The sequence below is a fragment of the Macaca thibetana genome, chromosome 11 (assembly GCF_024542745.1).
Source record: "Macaca thibetana thibetana isolate TM-01 chromosome 11, ASM2454274v1, whole genome shotgun sequence".
NCBI lineage: Eukaryota > Metazoa > Chordata > Mammalia > Primates > Cercopithecidae > Macaca > Macaca thibetana.
Genome location: NC_065588.1, coordinates 41,197,404 through 41,218,426, shown reverse-complemented (window position 1 = coordinate 41,218,426; position 21,023 = coordinate 41,197,404). Strand labels below are relative to the sequence as shown.

Below are 21,023 nucleotides of genomic sequence, written 5' to 3'. Positions count from 1 at the left end.
TGAGGACAATTGAAAACTCTTGTGCAAATTAAGGAGACATTTATCACCATATATGAGGGTATCAGGAAAAGACTTCTGGAGTAGAGACCTAAAACCCAAATATCTGGTACCGTATCATGGTGGCATCTCTGTGGAATTAAGTCTTCAGTGTTAGATTTCGGGAGTGGAGATCAAAAGAGGTCCCACACTTAGCTTCAGTTATTTCATCATGATATGGTACTGGGTTTTTACTTCAGAAAATCTCTGGCAGTTCAGGTAAGTGGAAATGGACAAAAAATTCCATTTAACAGGTGGACAGACATTCATGTGCATGTGTGTATGTGTGTGTGTGTGTGTGAGTACTTATTTTATAGGGATGTTTGAAGAGTCTCAAGCTATCAAAGTTTGGGGCAGTTTACTAGATAGAAAAGAAAGGCTGGGCCAGTTCAATAAATAGAGCATGTAAGAGTAATGCTAAAGACATTTTCTAGATGACTTTATCTTCTCTACTGCTTGAAAAATTACTTTAAGCAGGTCTTATTTTTCTCCATCTGCTTCCCAGTTTTTCCTACTTTGTGCCTTTTGCATAACTCTTGTAAATTATAGTGTTTAACCCTAGAGGTTTATGAAGTCCTGTGTTTATCTTTTTCTTAAAAATAAATATACAATCTGAAAGTCAGTGCAGCTCTAATCAAGGATAGAAAATGATTCACTTGATTTGGTTTCATTTCTAAAGTTGGCATTTTAAAACAGTTTAGAGATCCCACAAGTGATTTTAATAAATGATAGTTTCTCATATTATTAGTTATAAGTCTAAAATGAATTTCATATTTTCTTATTTATAATGTTCATTTGTATTGGCAGCAAATAATCACATGGTAGAATTAAGCTGTCAATAAATAATTTTACATAAATAAGGTACAGTTAATAAGGTTTACATCTGTACAACAATTTTTAATAAGACATTTACTAGTTTTTCTTTTTTTCTTCTTTTTTAAATAATAAGAATGATTTTTATGCCCAGGTCTTTATATTATTTTCCATTGTACAAACAAAGGAAAGTGGACTGTCCAAATAAACTTGTCCAAATAAATAAAGTTTCAGCTCAGACAGCCAAAATTAGGTTTATATTGAAAAGTGTAATAACTGATTAAATCAATGGCCCTCATCATTGTTTCACTATATTGCTTCACTCTTTCCAAAAGAGTAGGATCAGACCAGCACATTTTTAACTATGCGAGTGAAGTATTATTTTGACTCTTTACATGATTCATTTATTTAATAATTGGTTTAGTTTTTCTTGTGAACTTCTTAGATTTACGACTAACTTCTTGTTGCAATGTGGAAACAATCATTCAATGGCCTTCTCACATATAGTAAATAGTTTAATAGGCTATTTAAGTACAACACTTACAGTGGGGAAAAATTAAAAGGCAGTGCTAACAGTTCTCCCCTCACCCAAAGCAGTGTATGGAAAATCTTTGATATTACAACCACAAGGTTCTTTTCAAAATAACGTATTTCTCAAATAACATGAAATGGAAAGTTGTGGAAATTATGTAAATAATGACTTTTTAAAAATTACTTAACGTATAGGAATCCTAATGATGTAGACTAGCTAATTGAATTAATCAGATAATTGTTTTGTTTCGTCTTTGAGTACCCAACTTGAATTTGACCTTTGAATTTTATGCCTTAAAAGACAAAGCTTAAATTTGGAGCAGCGTTATAAAAATTTGAGCCAGGAAAGTATTTTTCTGGGACAAACTGCTCTGCCTTTTGGGAGATGAACTTATATTCTACATTTTAAGATAATTGTACTGTCTTATTCTTCTTGTTAAAACTTAAAAAAAGTAATACACTTTCCAAGTTTCAATTTTTAGGATTGTGTTGAAGGCAGAAAGGAAGGGACATTATTTTTCTAATTGTGAATGTAGGTTGGTTCTATGAGTTTCATGGTCAAAGACGGGGAATGCACTGATTAGTATTCTTACCACCTGTCCTGACTGTGTTCTCTTTTACTGCTCTCAGCTGGAGTGGCCAGTGGACTGAGGACACTGAACAGGATCTGTGGAAATCTACAAAAGATTGCATACAATTTTTAAATAGGGATTAATCTTAGCACTATAAGATCTTCAAAGGGATGCATAATTTTTTTCTAATATAAAAAGAAGGCTAATTATATTGCCTAAAACATAATCGAGTTTATGCAATAAGTTGAATAGGTGTTGACTTCTCAAAAGTACAGGGAGGGCTGTTCCATAGATAAATGGCATTCAGTCAACCAAGAACAATGTTTAAAGGGGTCAGAGACTCAAAGACAATGGATTTTCCAAGTTGATGGCTCTATTCAGCAGTTCTAGAGAGGCAGTGAAAGTATTGGAGTAACATTCCTGGAATGGAGTTCCTTTTCTCCCCAAATGTTCTTAAGCAGTTAAAGGGTGGGTGATGGGTGGGGGAGGGGAACTGCTTAGCAATATGGGGTGGTTGTCTCTGATCTTGTCTATAGCCCTAGTCTGAGCATAACATGAAACCTAACAGGGCTACTTATAAAGTCCTGATTTTTGGTTTCCAAAAACAAGTGAAGAATAGGGGAGGGGGAGAATGGCTGAATAGAACAAAGCAGGAAAGCGTTGTACTGTCAGCTCAGTATGTGTCTACAAAATGATACAGGGTTTTTGGATTGTGCTTTTGGAAATAGACCATCCAGAACAAGAGACATCAGAGTGCTACTGGACTCTGAATGGTCAGACTGCCTGCACCTGTTCAGTTCTGGAGACCCACTTTAAAAGGTACATTGAACAAACTCTCATATGAAAACCAGGTTAAGAGGTATACAGCAACTTAAAATAGCAAAGACTCTGTATGACTGTTAGGAATTTTGGGGAAAAAATTGAGTATTTTTGTCCTGGAGAAGAGAAATGCTAGGGAGAACATGAGAGTTTTCTTTAACTCAGGTCTGCTGTATTCATATAGATATGAAGTGTAGAACTGGGACCAATGAGTGGAGTTTAGGGAAAGTTAATTTTTGGCTTGTTTTAAGGGAATGATTTCTAGCAAATCAAGCTGTTTGATAAGTGTTATCATGTGGCACCCCCAAATACAAGATTATATAGAGACAGAAGGATAGACTTTTAATTTAAATCACACGGGTTTGGCAAATGCTGTGTCTTTTCTCTCTGAACTTCAAATCTGCAAAAATTACATCTCTCTCTCTCTCTCTCTCTCACACACACACACATACACACACACACTTGAAAATAAGAAGGGTAAGGAAGCTTTTCATGGAAGAGAAGCCCCTGAAAGGTAGGAGGTAGGAAGTCTCAACTGTGAGGAATATTGCAGCAGGAAAAGGTGAGCACACAGACAAGAAACATCTCCCATTTGAGGAAAACTGACTCCAGGAGGGAGAGACACAGACTCAAGGTTTGAAATGAGCTACTTTTGAGGAAATAGTTAATAGAAGCTGATGGTGTTGTAGCTAGCCTGTTGGAGAGGCCTGGATTAAACAAATGACCTCTTATCCCTTTCAGTTCTGAAAAGCTATTGAATCTATATAAAAGGATGAAAGAATTCTGTTTCTGAAAGTGTTATTGGTAGCCCCCGGCTTGAGTTATCCTGAAATAATCCTATTTTTTACTAAAAGCTTTGAGAGGTTTAGATTCAATGGTGCTTCAAAGCCTTATGCTATTGTTTTCCTTACAAAGTCGGGGGATACCGGGTTATGAATTAGTTTTTAATATGGAAAAACTGTAAACTTAGAAAGCAAACATTAAACAACATGACTTGTTAGAAGTGGACTTTATATAGCACTCCTTGGCCTACCTCAGGGTAGCCCAGGTTGCAAGCAAAGGCTGGAACAGAACAGGAAACAGAGAGAAGGCCAGTGCCATGGCAGGTGCTGGAAACTATACTGGGGCAAAGAGCAGCACTGGACATGCATGATCCAGAAGCCTTTCTAGAGCTTCTCGAAGCAATAGGTGAAAAGATACAGGAGAAAGGAAGTGTCCCCGAATGGGATCAATGATCCAGAGATTAACATGAGTTCCTTGTGAGTCTAAACATTACACACATTACCCGCAAGCTGTTCACAGTACAAGATGCTTTTGAATTGCAATGGTAGATAGGCCAGAGCTGCAGCTATTTGCTCGTGGTCTGATGTTTAGAAAGTGACTGGATAAGGTCTCTCTGTTTGGTAGTGTTTGCTGGCTGCTACAGACACCATTGCCCTGTCTTCAGAGTTAAGTCATGTTTTCTGGAAGTTGAGGCAATAGAGAGAGGCAATGATGACCACTAGATTGTCCAATGCTGTGTTTCTGTTTCTCTGTCTCTCTTTCTCCCCCCACCTCCCCTCCACAGCATACCTCCATTTGTAGCACCCTTCACTGGGCCCTCATACAGGGTTGCTGGGGAAGACAGTGATTAGGGAGCATGTCAGGGTCCAGGGAATCATACCTTTGAAAAGTTTTCTATCCCGGGTCACTCTTTTTTTTATTTTTTTAAGATGGAGTCTTGCTTTGTCATCTAGCCTGGAGTGCAGTAGTGGCACGATCTTGGCTCACTGCAACCTCTGCCTCCCAGGTTCAAGCACTTCTGCCTGCCTCAGCCTCCTGAGTAGCTGGGATTATGGGCACACACCACCACACCCGGCTAATTTTAGTATTTTTAGTAGAGACAGAGTTTCACCATGTTGGCCAGGCTGTTCTCAAACTCCTGACCTCAGGCAATCCGTCCACCTCGGCCTCCCGAAGTACTGGGATTACACGCATAAGCCACTGCACCCAGCCTATCCTGTGTCATTCTGCTATTTTAATGTGACTCTTCCCACTTCCCCACTTCTTTCCTTGCCCACTCGTACCTTTGATGATCTTTGATGTAATTTGACAAAGGCATTGATTTGCCTCCCTCTGCTTTGATGTGTGACTTTAATTGCACAACTTAACTTTCTAGAACCTAGGTTTTTCCTGTAAACAATGGGGGAAGTAATTTCTTCTTCCAGGGATTGTTGTAAAGATTACATGACATAATGCATGTAGTTGGCACATATGTCAGCACATGTAAGCCCAAATATATGTGGAAGCTGCATAATAATAATAATATCCTCGAACTGATAGAGACTGTAGCTCCTTGAATTGGTGACTCCAGCTTTTAAAGCCTCATTTCTGCTACATGCCTTATTCTCCATGCCTGTTTCTTTTTATATTGTTTGTTTATTTTTGTTTATCTGGAAGTATCCATAAAAGTCAGACATTTGTCATAAATTTATGAATAGTTGGACATGTGTTATGGAGACATAAAATTTAGGGGATTATATGTATATTTAGAAGGTATGAAAGTGGTATGGGTTCATCAATGTGGTTAGTGGTTAGATCCAGAGATTGCCCATAAAAGACATGGGTGAGCCATGGGAAGGAGCATCAGTGGTGGTTTAGGAATAGCAGCATTGTCATACGCTTCTTGTAGGAACCACGTTACATCACTTTATGAGAACAAGCTTAATTTGTGTATTGAAGTCAGTACTAAAAGAAACCAGACAACTAGTAAAGAAGGAAAAAATACAATATTCTTTATTTTTGGTGTTTTGTTTTTGCTTGTCTATTGGTTGAGTTCTTGTTTGTTATAGGGCACTGAAACTTGAGGACCAGACCCAGTAGTTAACCCTTTGATCCTTACAGCCACTCCAGGTCTCACCTTTCAAGATCAAGGGCTAGTTTGGGTTGATGATGCCCCAAATGTTAATATATACCACAATGGTAAGAATAATTTATTTGTAGGCTTTCTTGATGGGAATCTTTATTGGGGGAACCCACCCCCAATATTTCAATGTAGATTCTTTCTATTTTCCCAAAGTGTCATCTGGCTGAGAAATAAAGAGAAAGAGTACAAAGAGAGGAATTTTACAGCTGGGCCTCTGGGGGTGACATCACATATCGGTAGGACCATGATGCCTCCCTGAGCTGCAAAACCAGCAGGTTTTTATTAAGGACTTTAAAAGGGGAGGGGATGTACAAATAGGGAGTAGGTCACAAAGATCACATGCTTCAAAGGGCAAAAGAGAGAACAAAGATCACATGCTTCTGAGGCCAATAAAGATCACAAGGCAAAGGGCAAAGCAAAGATCACAAGCAAAGGGTGAAATCAAAAACTCCTGAAGAGGGTCTATATTCAGCTGTGCATGCATTGTCTTGATAAACATCTTAAACAACAGAAAACAGGGTTCGAGAGCACAGGACTGGTCTGACCTCAAATTCACCAGGGTGGGGTTTTTTCCCCACTCTAATAAACCTGAGGATAGTGCAGGAGACCAGGGCGTATTTCAGTCCTTGTCTCAACTGCAGAAGACAGACACTCCCAAAGCGGCCGTTTATAGACCTGCCCCCAGGAATGCATTCCTTTCCCAGGGTCTTAATTATTAATATTCCTTGCTAGGAAAAGAATTTAGCAATATCTTCCCTACTTGCAATCCATTTATAGGCTCTCTGCAAGAAGAAAAATATGGCTGTATTCTGCCCGACCCTGCAAGCAGTCAGACCTTATGGTTGCCTTCCATTGTTCCCTGAAAATTGCTGTTATTCTGTTCTTTTTCAATGTGCACTGATTTCATATTGTTCAAACACAGGTTTTACAATCAATTTGTACAATAGTGGTCCTGAGGGGACGTACATTCTTAGCTTACAAAGATAACAGAATTAAGAGACTGAAGTAAAGACAGGCATAAGAAATTATAAGAGTATTATTTGGGAACTGAAAAATGTCTATGAAATCTTCACAATTTATGTTCATAGGTTAAAGTAAAGACAGGCTTAAGAAATTATAAAAGTATTAATTTTGGGAACCAATAAATGTCCATGAAATCTTCACATTTTATGTTCCTCTGCCGTGGCTCCAGCTGGTCCCTCCGTTTGGGGTCCCTGACTTCCCACAACAAATCTTTTTCTTTACTTAAAAACAACTTGTTAGGGAAACCTATGGGTTGCTACTAAAAGTTTTAGGGGCATTTAAATGAGTTTTATTTCCTTACTATTTTATTTTAACTTGTAGATCTTGGTTAGGAAGAGCCACAATGAATAGAATCTTGAGCCTTACTTATACAAATTCTACTTAGAAAAAAAAGGGTACATATTTTTTCCATTACCATAAATTTGTTTTAGACTCTGTATATAGACATAAAAGGTTTTTTTAACTCAAGAGGACATTTGCCTTTCTAAAATGCTAGGTTGGTTATGTCCTTCTTGAAAGGCTTCCCTTGACAAGTTATAACCTAAACTTGTTTCAGGCACCCTTGACAGTAATCTGTCTTTCCAGCTTTTCTCCTGTGTTCTTTCCAGTCATACCCTGCAATCCAGAAATACTAGGTTGTGTGAGATTCTTAGGTCTGCCATGTTTCACACTTGTCTTCACCTGGCTTCATGCCTCTGCAAATGCTAATTCCTCTACCTGCCTTTCCCTTGTGAGCCAGCAAGAGGAATTGCTGTTCTTCTAGGTGCTGCTCTCTCTTAGGACCTACTTTGTTGACCATCCTAATTCAGTGGCTTCTTATCTGGTGCACTAATGCCTTCTGTGCTGTGGTCTCATCCCACTGTATTGTGGCTGTATTCTTCTTGGACTTTTCCTTATCAACTGTGAACACCTTAAGGATGGATTTGGATTCATCTTTGATTATTGCTCAACAATGACTTGGTAACTGACAGGTTATTCCCAAAAAGGTTGCTACAATGCTTGCCTGTTTTCATTAGAAAATAGAACCAAACTTAAAACATGGACAGTGGAGATGAATTATTTGTCCAGAATTCTATAATGCAATGACACAGTTTTGTGTTTACTTTTGTCTTTTCCATTTTTTCTCTGCGTTTTTGCTTAGTTGTGAACATAATATGTATCTTAAATATCATACTTTTAAAAATCATAGTGTAAGTACTTTCTTTGCTGCTGCCTAATCTTCATAGTTCTCATCTTTAATGATTCATTTAAATTTTACCAAGTGGATAATTTACATATGCATTTCTTTACCAGTGGATATTTATTTTTCCTCCTAATTTTTAATACTTATTGCTGTAATAATTATATATTGGATACATTTAGAAATTAAGAATGCCAGAGTGCAGAGGAAAGAGCCACTGATTTGAATTCAGAAGATCTTGGTGCCAGCTTTGCTCCATGTCCTTTGTGTGTCTTTGGACCTTGACTGCTCTGAACACGTCTTCATCTATAGTGAGGGATATCTGTGGCATATGATTCTGGTAAAGATCAAATAAAATCCAACAATGGGAAGCGAAGTAGATTTGTAGGATCCTTAATGTGAGCTAACCACTGAAATTTTGCTATCTTATTTCATTGAATCTTGGGAGCAGCCTTATAAAATCAGCTGGAAGAGACTGAATAACTTGCTTTAAGACATGCATGTAAGGGCTGAGATCCAAACCAAGGAATGCTCAGAGAAGAAACACACTTAGGAAAAGATGCACATATTGAGATATTCAGAATATTTTTATTATTGATCAATATTTCATAAAACTGCTTAAATCTCTGATAAAGAATAGTGAATCTAGTTGTCAAAGTCTGACTTCAAGATATGATCTTGGTATGAGACAGGCAAAAAGAATTAGTGATGTAACAGGGGAAATAACCAACATCCTATGTGAAGATGAATGGAGGGGCATCAATGAAAGTAGACCTTTATAGAGAATTGGGCTTGATGACATCTCAAGGTTATGGCAATTCAAAGAAGATACAGAGTTACAGAGCTGGAAGAAAAGAGGGAGAAGTTAGTGGTTCATTTTGCAGAGTGAGGATGAATTGTAATGAGATGTAACCCGGGGCTTAGCCAGGAGATGTTTGTAATCTTTTAGACAAATAGAAAAGGAAGCTGCCACATTGTAGAAGCCAAATTGACAAGATTTGTTGTCATTTTCCGTCTACATGTCAGATAACGCCAGTATTGTGTAGGGTTAGTACATTTATTGTGGTATCTGTCTCCTGGGTTTGAAACCCTAGCTTTGTGACCTTGAACAAAGTTACTTAACCTTCCTAAGTTTCATTTTATTTCTGTAAAATGGAGAGAGTAATAGTAGCATTCATTCCATAGATTCAATATGAGAATTAAATGAAATAATGCATGTCAGTGGCTTAACACAAAGTAATCATTAATAGTGGTGTTTAGTGTATGTTTATTATTATGTCCTGTCCTACTTCTATTGATCTTCATTACCTGCCCAAACCCTTGCAGTTCTCTATTATCTGACTCCATTCCACTTTAGAGGTCCAAATGTCTTCAAAGGCCTGGCAGGTAAAAAACAAGCTAAGCAAGACTGTGGCAAACTGGGGCCACATGTTCCATATAAAAAAGAGGCACCTGCTACTCACTTTAAGCCCAGTGTGGTTACCTTTGAAGAGGTGTCAGAAACCTGGACTTTATGTGGAACTTCCCGCTTTTTAAATGTGTATAACTAAATAAGAATTCTTAACCAACATGCTAAGACCAAAAAAAGCCCATTTGCAGACTGGATATGGTTGCCCTCTTGCAGCCTCTGCTTTATGCCTTTCTGCAGCCTTGATGACTGCTTACTTTTCCTTGCATAGACTTTATTCCTTGTGCTTTCAGACATACTAGTAACTGTTTGAATTGGCTTTGGTTCTTTCTCTCTTTAACGGTATTGTTCTTTTAGACTTGACTTGACCTATTTTCTCTGAATTCATCATTTCCTCCTCTGTGGTGCCAGTGCACTTTGCAGATCTTTCTATTCTAGTACTTAAGACATTCATTTACTTGTTTATTCAGTAAATAATTATTAAGCAGCAGAATGCATAGTAGCTATAACCGTAAGCCTGCCTTCCTGGTGCTATGTTACAGAGTTAATGTTCATGAGTCACCCCTCCCATAAGAAAGTGAGCTCCTTTAGGGTGGGAACCATGTGCTCTTTGTCTGGTTTCTTCAGCAATTGGCTCTGTGAGCCTGACACCCAGTGTATTAGTTTTCTATTTTTGCTGTAACAAATTACCATGAACTGAGTATCTTAAAGCAACAAGTACTTATTATTTTATAGTTATAGAGGTCAGACCCTGAAATGGGTCTCACAGGGCTAAAATCAAGCAGGGCTGTGTTCGTTGTGTAGGCTCTGGGGAGAATCTGTTTCCTTGTCTTTTCCAGCTTCTTGAGGCTGCCTGCATTCCTTGGCTTCTGGCCCCTTCCTCCAACCTCAAAGCAAGAATGTAGCATCTTGAAATCTCTCTCTGACTAGGACCTCCTAATTTGCCTCCCTCTTCCAATTGTAAGGAATCTTATGATTACATTGGGCCCACCTGGATAATACAGGATACTTCATCTCAAGGTCAGTTGATTAGCAACTTTAATCAATTTGCAACCTTAATTCCCCTTGCCATGTAACATAACATATTCACAGGTTCTGGGGATTAGGACATGGACATCTCTGAGAGCCATTTCTCTGCCTGCCACACCTGGGAAGCAGAATGAGTGAATGAACCATGAAAGCCTATAAACTCTCAGAGCATGGGAACCAGTATTGTGCTAGGCACAAAAAGGCAGAAAGAGGAGTTTCTGCCTTTTTGACCTCAAGGAGTTGATGATCAGTGGAATTGCAGGGGAGTGACTGAGAGCCCTTCAGTTCTCTCTTCTCTTCTCAGATTAAACATCTCTGACTTTTGCAAGTTTTCCCTGTGCCAGGTTTATTTTGTGTTCCCAAATCTCCCTCTTTAGGAATGCAACACATTTGTGATGCTAGTTCAATAAATGCCCTTCTACAATATTTTACAGGTAAGGAGGGCAATTAAACATATCTGTCTTATTTCTCATTGTGTAGTATTGAGCAGAGTGTCTGGCATATGGTAAGTGTTCAAAATTTTGTTGAAAAAATGAGTAAATAAACAAATGAAGAATTAGAGAAAAATGAAGTTTTTAAATCACCTACTACTTAATCCATATTGGGGCTTTGTAACCGGGACCTTGGGCTGTCTGATGTGGCATGCAAAATTGGAAGGATGAGCAAATGTACATTTCCCCTGCACTGTGGAGCAAAGAGTATTTATCAGATTCTCGAAGGAGTCTATATTAGTCTGTTCTCATGCTGCTAATTAAGACATACCAGAGACTGGGTAATTTATAAAAGAAAGAGATTTAATTGACTCATAGTTCAGCATGACTGGAAGGCCTCGGGAAGCTTACAGTCATGGCAGAGGGGGAAGCAAGCGTGTCCTTCTTCACATGGCAGCAGGGAGGCAAAGAATGAGAGAAGTGCAGAGCAAAGTGGGGAAAAGCCCCTCACAAAACCGTCAGATCTCATGAGACCTCATTCACTTTCATGAGAACAGCACGGGGGAACCACCCCCATGATTCAGTTACCTCCCACGAGGTCCCTCCCTCAGCACGTGGGGATTACAATTCAAGATGATATTTGGGTGGGGACACAGAGCCAGACCATATCAGAGTCCATAGCCAAAAAGAGATTAGGAAGTACTGCTTTAAGTGAGCAGAGTTGAAATGAGGTCATTTGGCCATAGTACAGAGTAGGAGGATACCATATTGTCCCACGAAAGACTGACTTCTTTCTGAAGCTAACTGGGCTTTTGTATCTTTTTCCCTCGACTCTAGGAGAAGAGAGCGTGCTGCCTCTCCTGACACAGGACTCTAATTCCAAGGCTCGGAGGGGCATTTTAAGAAGAGCTGTCTTTTCTGAGGACCAGAGAAAGGCTCTGGAGAAAATGTTTCAGAAGCAGAAATATATCAGCAAAACAGACAGAAAGAAACTTGCCATCAACTTGGGACTGAAGGAATCACAGGTACTAATGAGCACGAAGATGTCTACTGCCTCTGATTTCTTGTGCGATCAGATGAAATCAGTTGTGTTCAGGGTGGTGGGCCATAGGAAACTGCTTCTGATTTCTTAAGGCACACAGTGGAATCCATTTATTTGGCAAATGTTTCTTATACCAGGCATGGTGCTAGAGCCTGAGGTGTTCTTGAAATGCTTTTCATATTTTTTTAGTGGGTGGAGATATATGTCCCATTTCCTATTTGGAAACAGATCCATTTGCTGAGAGGTCTAGGTTTTTGCCATTGGGCTGCTTAGTTCTTTTCAAATGAAGAGAAATGCTAAGGATGTGGTAATTACGTTATAAATCGTTTGCTCTGTGTTCAGAGAAACAGGTTAAATAATTCTTCAAAAAGCAGGAACCACTTTTCCTATCTTTCTTTTCATTTCCAATCCAAAATCAAAGCATGAATGAGTGACTCATGAATACTTCTTAATGGGTTTCATGATTTTGTTCTTTAGGTTTATGTCAAGTTCAATTAAGCAGTTTCACATTTGCAACACTTACATAGCTTTCTTGTTCATTGAGGTTTTGTATAATTGTGAATGGGACTTTCTGGCTTTTGGAGTTGTATAATACTCCATTTAACGTTTGACCTACTTGTTGCAAATAATCAATATCATAAGGCACTAGAAGTTTCCTATTTAACCCTCCTTATAATTGTCGTGTGAAATACACATTATAATAATCCCTGTTTTCTAAATGAAAAAATAAGAAACTGAATGTAGGTTCTATATCATGTAGTAAAGAGGTTTCGGAGGTAGGCTCCCACCTTAGACAACCTGACTCTGGGGTTTGTGTTCTCTTTAACCTAAAAATACCACGTACAGTTGTGCATAGAGTTCACTGTACAAAGGCGTCTGGCCAAAAGGAATGGTGGCAGCTGAAATGCAGCACGAACACTGTTTGCCAGGTTGAGTTTTCTGGTGCAGGCCTACATCTGCCTGGAATTTTTGAATTAACATAAAGGGACTAAAGAGTTAGAGGAGGCTCTGGGCTAACCACCATACTCTACTGTTGTTCCTCACTACCGATGACTTGGTGGTTAATTTTGGATCTTATTAAAACCAGTTATTGGCTGGATGCGGTGGCTCACGCCTGTAATCCTAGCACTTTGGGAGGCTGAGGCAGGTGGATCATGAGGTCAGGAGATCGAGACCATCCTGGCTAACACGGTGAAACCCTGACTCTACTAAAAATACAAAGAAAATTAGCCGGGTGAGGTGGTGGGCTCCTGTAGTCCCAGCTACTTGGGAGGCTGAGCAGGAGAATGATGTGAACTCGGGTCGCAGAGTTTGCAGTGAATCGAGTTCGCGCCACTGCGCTCCAGCCTGGGTGACAGTGTGAGACTCCATCTCAAAAAAACAAAAAACAAAAAAATAAACACAGTTATTATTGGACTAAACTCTCCTTGACCCTAGGGAAGTGTCTTCACAAGCTGCTTGCCCCAACTTTGTCAAGTAGTAGGAAGCTGCACGAGGTGTAGTAGAGGGTAATTGGCCTATCTTAGTCAGTCTGTGCTCTCCTAGCTGTGTGGTACTAATGAGTCCATAACCTTAATTGGTTGTTCTGTGCCTCAGTTTCTCACTTAAAAAAACAGAAACAAATATAAGAATTCTGTCTATGTCACAAAGCAGTTTTGTGTATATAACAGATAAATCAGCAGCCAGATCTTGATGGTCTGTAGTGTGCAAGACACTGTGCTAGGTAGGCAATAACAGGGAATATTGATAAATACTGAATAAGACACAGTCTGTGCACCTCAGAAGCTTCCACACCCCATGGAAACTCATAAAAAGTTTGATAAAACTATATAATAATAGAGACAGTATCACGTGGTAGGTTAGATATACTGCCCAATAAGGGGATCAGTTCTCAAAGTTACTTATCTCTCTGAAGCCTTTTGTTGATCACCATCTCTGCAAAGGACAGCCGTGTGATGGGTCCATATACGACTTCTGGAAAGTCTAGTGATGGAACTCTCTGATCTCAGAGGAGCTGTTGGGCCTGAGAGAGGATATCAGGGGAGCTCAGTGGGCCTGGCCTGCATCTCACTGGTGTAAGAAGCTCCTATTATCAGAGGGGAGACAACAGGCAGGTTTGGGAGCTTGGAGAGCCTCTGGTTGAGTTGAAACTTGAAGTAGGTGTTAAAAGATGGAAAGCAGTGGAAAGTAGCTAAGTTCCATCTGACAGTGCTCTGAGAAATTGTGAAAATCTCTGATAGTACATATTGTGGTCCCAAAAAGAGACTTCTGAAAAGAGAATGCAACAGACATATATAAAAATTATGGGGTATGACCACAATCTCTCCTCCTGCCTCAAAAACAACTATTTTCCTATTTGTATGCTATCTTGTTCTTATCCATAGGCATATGGTTTTACATAGTTAATTATATTGTGTTTAAAATTTGGTGCCTCAGGAGTGAGTACTTTCTGTCTTATTGAATCACAGAAGTAATTTAACATTTTCTTATTTGTAAATCTATCCATTACACAAATGTATCAATTACACAATTGTAGTATATCAATTATAACATTACAATTTGTAAATATATCAGTCTTATTTGTAAATGTATCAGTATATCAGTTACAGCATCTCAGAATTTAACATTTTCTTGTTTGTAAATATATCCATTACACAAATGTATGAATTACACAATTATATCAATGATAACATTACAATTACAATTTGTAAATATACCAGTCTTATTTGTAAATATATCAGTATATCAATTACAGCATCTCAGAAGTAATTTAACATTTTCTTATTTGTAAATACATCAATTACAATATATCAATTACATGATATTTATTGTGGTAAATTCAATTAAAAAGGAAACCTGTAAAGATAAAAGTGAAAACTCATCTTACTCTCCTCGAATCCAATTCCTTGGTTACTTCTGTCATTCACAAATGGCCCTTGTTTGAATTTTTGACACATCATGTATTATTTTAAAAATAAATTTATATGTGTATTGTATATGCATGAACATATAGTAACACAAACACTTGCATGCTTACCATGTGCCCTTACATTTTGTGTCAATTAATTCATACAAAAATTTTATGAAGTAACTACTTTTACTACCTCTATTTTACAAGTGAAGAGGCTGATAATTGTGTTTGTGTATATATATACATATATATACATATACATACTTACATAAAAATTTAATCATATTGTGCATGTATTTTGACATTTTCTAAAGAACAGTACAAATCACCTGTATATCCAGCTCACAGATCTAGCAGTAGAGGCCAGAAGATCCTCCAAGTATCCCCTCCCACTCACTATCTGCTCCTTCCAAGGGTATCCTCTATCCTAACTTGTAACTTCTTAGTTTTGCCTCTTTTTGTACTTTTATATAAGTAGTATTATTCAGTGTGTAGACAGAATGTGTTATATCCATATAGTGGAATATTATTTACCCATAAAAAAGAATGAATTACTTACTGATAATACTACAACATGGATGAACCTTGAAAATATTATACTGAGTGAAATAACTCACTTACAAGGACCACATATTATATGATTCCATTAATTTGAAGGTCCAGAATGGGGAAATCTATACAGACAGGAAGTAAATGAATCTACTTAGGGCTGGGGGAAATAGGGAATAGAACAGAGATAGCCAAAGGGTGTGGGATTTCCTTTTGAGGTGATGAAAATGTTCTAAAATTGGTGATGGTTGCGTTATCTGTGAATACATGAAAACCTTTGAACTGTACATTTTAAATGGGCGAATTGTATTGTATGTGAATTATAGGCTCATAGAGCTATTAACAAATTTTAAAAAATAGTATCATTCAGTATTATTTATATAAATAGAATTATATATGCTTCTTTTACTTAACAGTATGTTTGTGAGAATCTTCATGTTGTGTGTAGTAACAGCTCATGTGTATTCATTGCTGTGTAGTACTACCATTATGTAGTATACCACAGTTCATCCATTTACTGATGGTGGGCATCTGTATTGTTCCCAGTTTTGGGCTATTATGAATAATGCTACTGATAATGTGTATTGTTTGGTGCTTTTTTCCTTTTTGAATATTATGGATTGCTTCCTTCCATGTCAGTACATACGGATCTACTTCATTCTTTTTTTGTGTTTCGTAACAGACCATCATTTCACCATCCTCAATTTTAAGTTACTTCCAATTTTCACTATCACAAATTTTTATGCACTTTAAAAATATTTTGTAAGAAGAGAGTGTGAGTGAGATTTATGTGTAAAAGTGTACGGACATTTAAAATGTGGCAGATTAAAAATTCCTTTCCAAATACAACATTGTATCAAATTAGATACTGACATATGAAAATTTCATTCTTACTAACAAATAGTTCCATTTTGCAAAACCTCTACCATTTATGATTTGAAAAATGTTGCCACTCTCATGGGCAATGCTATTTGTTATTTTTCAAGTTGAATTTTCCTAACTACCAGAACGTGAGGGGCTTTTAATTGTTTTATTGGCCACTTGTAGTGTGTGAATTGGCCTTTTCATGGCTGCATCTTTTTTTTTTTATCATATTGTCTTTTTATTGATATGTAGCAATACTTTGGCTGTTAGTCAAGAATTATGGAATATTATGGTTAGGAAATTTTTCCTGTTTCAGATGTTGCAAAAGTCCTTTCTAAGTTTGTGACTTTTTTTATTGAGGTAAAATATGCATAGCAGAATTTATTATTTTAACCTTTTTTAAGTGTTCAGTTCAGTGACATTAAGTACATTGACATTGTTGTGAAACCATCACCACCATTCATCTCCAGAAACTTTTTCATCTTGTAAAACTGAAACTCTGTATCTATTAAACAATAATTCACCATTTCCCCCTCTCCCACCTCCTGGCACCCACTATTGTACTTTATGTTTCTATTAATGACTATTCTAAGGCTCTCATATGAGTGGAATAATATGGCGTTTGTACTTTTATGCCTGGCCTATTTTATTTAGCATAATATCTTCGAGGTTCATTTCTGTTGTAGCATGTGCCAGAATTTCCTTCCTGTTCAAGGCTGAATAGTATTCCTTTGTATGTATATACCACATTTTATTTATCCATTTATCTGTTCCTACATGCTTGGTTGCTTCCCATTTTTGGCTATTGTGAATAATGCTGCTGTGAACATGGATGTACAAATATCATTTAGATTTCTTGCTTTTAGTTTTGTTGGGTAGTTTCTGGCTTGTTCATATGTTTGTACAGAAATTTCTCATTTTTATGTATTCGGCTCCTTTATATCTTTTCTTTTCCATGTATCCTCTGTTTTATGTCATGCTTATGAAAACATTCGTCTCCCCAAGACTATCATGATAATCTCTATTTTCTTTTAAAACTTTTGCAGTTTTATTTTTATATTTAGCTATTTAATCTATCTGGAATTTGTTTTTGCATTTCTTGAGAGCTAGAACTTTCAATGTTACTCCCCATATATGCATTTGTCTCAACACGGTTGATTGTGAGGAAACTCCTTTTATGCTTTTTTTTCTTTGAGATATCACTTAACAACAAATATTTATAGATATACAGAAAAGCTAAGAGAAGAGGAAATAACGAATGTGATGATAAAGGAAAGAATCACCATTGAAAACAAAAAACTGTCTCAGTGAAAACCCATTAGAAATACTTGGCATGCTTTCTAGGAATAAATGCCCACTGCAAACAATAAATGAGCTTATGAGTAGAACCAAGTGCTGTGGTATGTACACATTAGTTCTGTTTTCATATGAAAAGCCTTAATCATGGTGTTGTAACTGAGATGACAGTCTTTTGCACTGAATTGCCTGGGGTAGATTTCTTCCATTTTGAACACTGCCAATCAAGTTGAAAGAAAGAAGAAATTGTTTTTCCAATCTGGAATGAGAGCCTCAGATAGAATTTTTTTCTTCACTGAGAGAAATACTTGGTTGATATAATAATTATTTCTTCAGGTAAAAATTTTCTAGTTTTTGTTTTAAAAATAGAAATCAACTAAATTGTTAGTGTAAGGATGTGATGCAATACACAGGAAAGAATGTGATTGGCTTTTAAGCTTCCAGGAAACCAGTTGTGAAGTTGTCAGCTCAGGCACAGTTGACTACACAGTGTATAAAGAGGGAGGTTAGTAATAAAGACTCAAGTGGCATGGGTTGGGGGTAGGTATGGTTCAAATTAGGAACCACCATCATAAGCACTTTTGGCTTAATTACAATTAGTTGTTATTTATTGAGCCTAATTCTTACAGTTTGATAAATCCTGGGAGTAATCAAGACTTGGAAACTGTATAAAGCCTGCAATTTATCAAAGCATTACAGAATGCATTCTTAATTTAGTCTCAGAAAGCTCCTGATGAGGTCTGAATGTTTATAAGAGCCTGGGCCCTGGAGTCAGACAGTCATGAATTCTAGTCTCAGTGCTTCCATTTCACTAGCTGTGTGACCATGAGCTAGTTAATATCTCCAAACTTCAGTTTTTTTAACATGTGAAATGAGGACTTCTTACAGCCATTCTGAGGATCAAATTATAAAATCCATCCCGAGTGCATAGCCTGATGCCTGGCACTAAATAAACACTCAGATGCTAATACTAGCCCATCCATTTTCTTTGAATAAATAATTCAGCACAGACTAGATGATATTTTAAAATATCTAGGAGTTAAATGAATTTTGAAAGCTATCAGACTTACAGGGTGTAACCAATTTATCACAGTTGTTTTGTTTCAAATGTGTGTATGGGGATATTAGATTAAGATATTTTTGGCAGGGTGTGGTGGCTCATGCCTGTAATCCCACCACTTTTGGAGGCCAAGGCGGACAGATTCTTTGAGCTCAGGAGTTCAAGACCAGCCTGGGCAACATGGTGAAACACTGTCTCTACAAAAAAAATATAAAAATTAGCCTGTTGTGGTGGTGCGTGCCTGTCATCCTAGCTACTCAGGAAGCTGAGGTGGGAGAATTGCTTGAGCCTGGGTGGTGGAGGTTGCAGTGAGCTGAGATTGCACCAGGGTAACAAAGAGAGACCCCATCTCAAAAAAAAAAAAAAAAGATATTTTGAAGGAGTTCATGTGAAAAGCCACAAGGACTTTTTGAGGTCGGCTCTCATAAGGTATTCTGTAGAAGGGATAGTAGAAGCAATTACAGTTTAAAATGCTGAAGTAAAATAACCTGGAATAAGTGATCATTTTGTGCAATTATTTTGTCAATAGGTGAAAATTTGGTTTCAGAACAGAAGGATGAAATGGCGGAATTCCAAAGAAAAGGAAGTGCTTTCCAACAGGTGTATCCAAGAAGTAGGTCTTCAAGAGGATCCCCTCTCACGGTCTGCTCTGGGTTTCCCTTCTCCATGTCCTTCAATATGGGATGTCCCCCAACAGCACTCAAGTCCAAGATGGAGGAAGAATTCTCCAGAACCTTCAGAAAGACTAATCCAGGAGAGTTCAGGGGCACCACCCCCAGAAGCAAATTCACTGCAAGGTGCCTTGTATTTATGTTCTGAAGAAGAAGCTGGAAGCAAGGGTGTACTTACTGGGGCCATCTGAATGGAAACATTCCTCCACATCAATTTAAAAGAACGCTTAGTAGTAACATTTGGGCTCTAATGCCAGCTCACCTGTACCTCATCAGTGCTTACAGCCTAACAACTTTGGAGCGATATATGAACTAATGCTTTAGGAAACTCACTCCAGTGTTCTCTTGTTTGGCCCTAGACTCAGGCTTAATTTGTAAGTGGAGTAGAATCTCCCAGGAAGTATGATGGAACTGAAAAGAAGGACAGCAACAGCTGGCTCGGTCCCTGCTCTTAGTATGTGTATATGTGTGTGTGTCTCTATGTGTGTAGATACATAAATATCCATTAAAATGTGTTAGTAGAAACTAGTTTCTCTTTAACTATTGCATTGAGTAAATTCATTTCCTTTTATGTGAAGAAAAATACCATTGACAGAATGTTATTAATTTTTTGAAAATAATGTAAAATTTGGACTTTGGTGCAAACTTTCATACCCCAAAAACATGTTTTAAAAAATTCTCTATTTTCCAACTTCTTTTGGTATCCAGCTAAGTGAATTTTAACACCTTGACTCAGCAGTCCTCATCAAATGAGCCGCTGCTAGATACATACACTGAAAATATATATTTAAAATGAACCCGACAAGCAAATTAGAAGAATTTCTATATATAACTATTAGTATCCTTAATCTCCAAGTCTCTGGACCATCGGGCCATCGGGAGGCCCATTTAACTAATAAGTATTTTTTAATCTTTTCTCTGTAAATATGGGCCTAGACCAGGGTTTGCAAAATAAAATGCCTTTAAGACCCTGTCAGGTAAATAAAAGCTATGGCTCACCCAAAGATATTTGAGTCAAGTAATTTTTCAAATACTGTATTGGCCAAACAGAATATCTATGCCAAGAAGTATGTGATCTCTGGCCAAGACTAAAGAAAGCCGTGGTGTCACAGTTCTTAAAATTTTTCTAACTGGACTTAAAACCACAATAACTAACAGAATCAACGATGATTTCTGTTTGCGCTTCTAGTTAGAGACTCAATCTTCCACTTAGGTGATATACACTTTACATATTAGGTTATTTTTATGTATTAACAAACACTACACAGATGTTTTGTGTTTTTTGACTACCCTGAAATCGTATCTTTCTAAAATTGCATTTCTGGTAATGATCTACTTAGTTAATCCAGAAGTTTTTACTCCAGGACCAAGAAGAAATTATGTTTCACTTTGAAGGAAACGAAACAAAAATAGGAAATGATGTGGTTTTGCCTTGAACTCTTATCAATCTGTGGACAAGAAACACTCTGAGAAGTTCATTAAGTGGCATTTTGTTAGTGAGTAAGCTGCATAATGATGGTGGCTTCTAATTTGCTGAACTCCGCTAGTCTGAGAAGTTAACGTCTTTTGAGGGTTTAGTGTTTAGAAAAGATATTTCAGAAGATAATGGTTTTAATCAACAGCAGGAAATTATTTTATATGAATAGAATTGGACTTGGTATGTCAACCCGTGTCTTTACCACATGATCTTTTACTTAAAAGTCATTTTAGAAGCGTGTCTCAGTGCCTCATTGTGGGGAATGGGAGCACGGATCTGCTGACAAAAATTTGAAATTTAAAACCAGTCTTAAAATGATTTATAGTATGGTTTCTATTCTTATAATGTTAACCTCATTTACATTTATAGGGTACTTCCTATGTGCTAGAGACTGTGCTAAGCATTT

At 37.5% G+C, this 21,023-nt stretch overlaps 1 protein-coding gene across 1 annotated transcript in view; it reads left to right on the top strand.

Annotated features, from left to right (window-relative positions):
• The window catches only part of DBX2 (developing brain homeobox 2), a 39,554-nt gene extending 19,889 nt beyond the window's left edge, over window positions 1-19,665 (top strand). Inside the window, exons 3-4 of the mRNA XM_050749430.1 lie at window positions 11,585-11,772; window positions 18,999-19,665. Of these exons, the coding sequence (XP_050605387.1) occupies window positions 11,585-11,772; window positions 18,999-19,331 (521 nt within the window). The 3' untranslated portion in view covers window positions 19,332-19,665. The remainder of the gene's footprint in view (window positions 1-11,584; window positions 11,773-18,998) is intronic.
• Window positions 19,666-21,023: the final 1,358 nt, after the last annotated feature.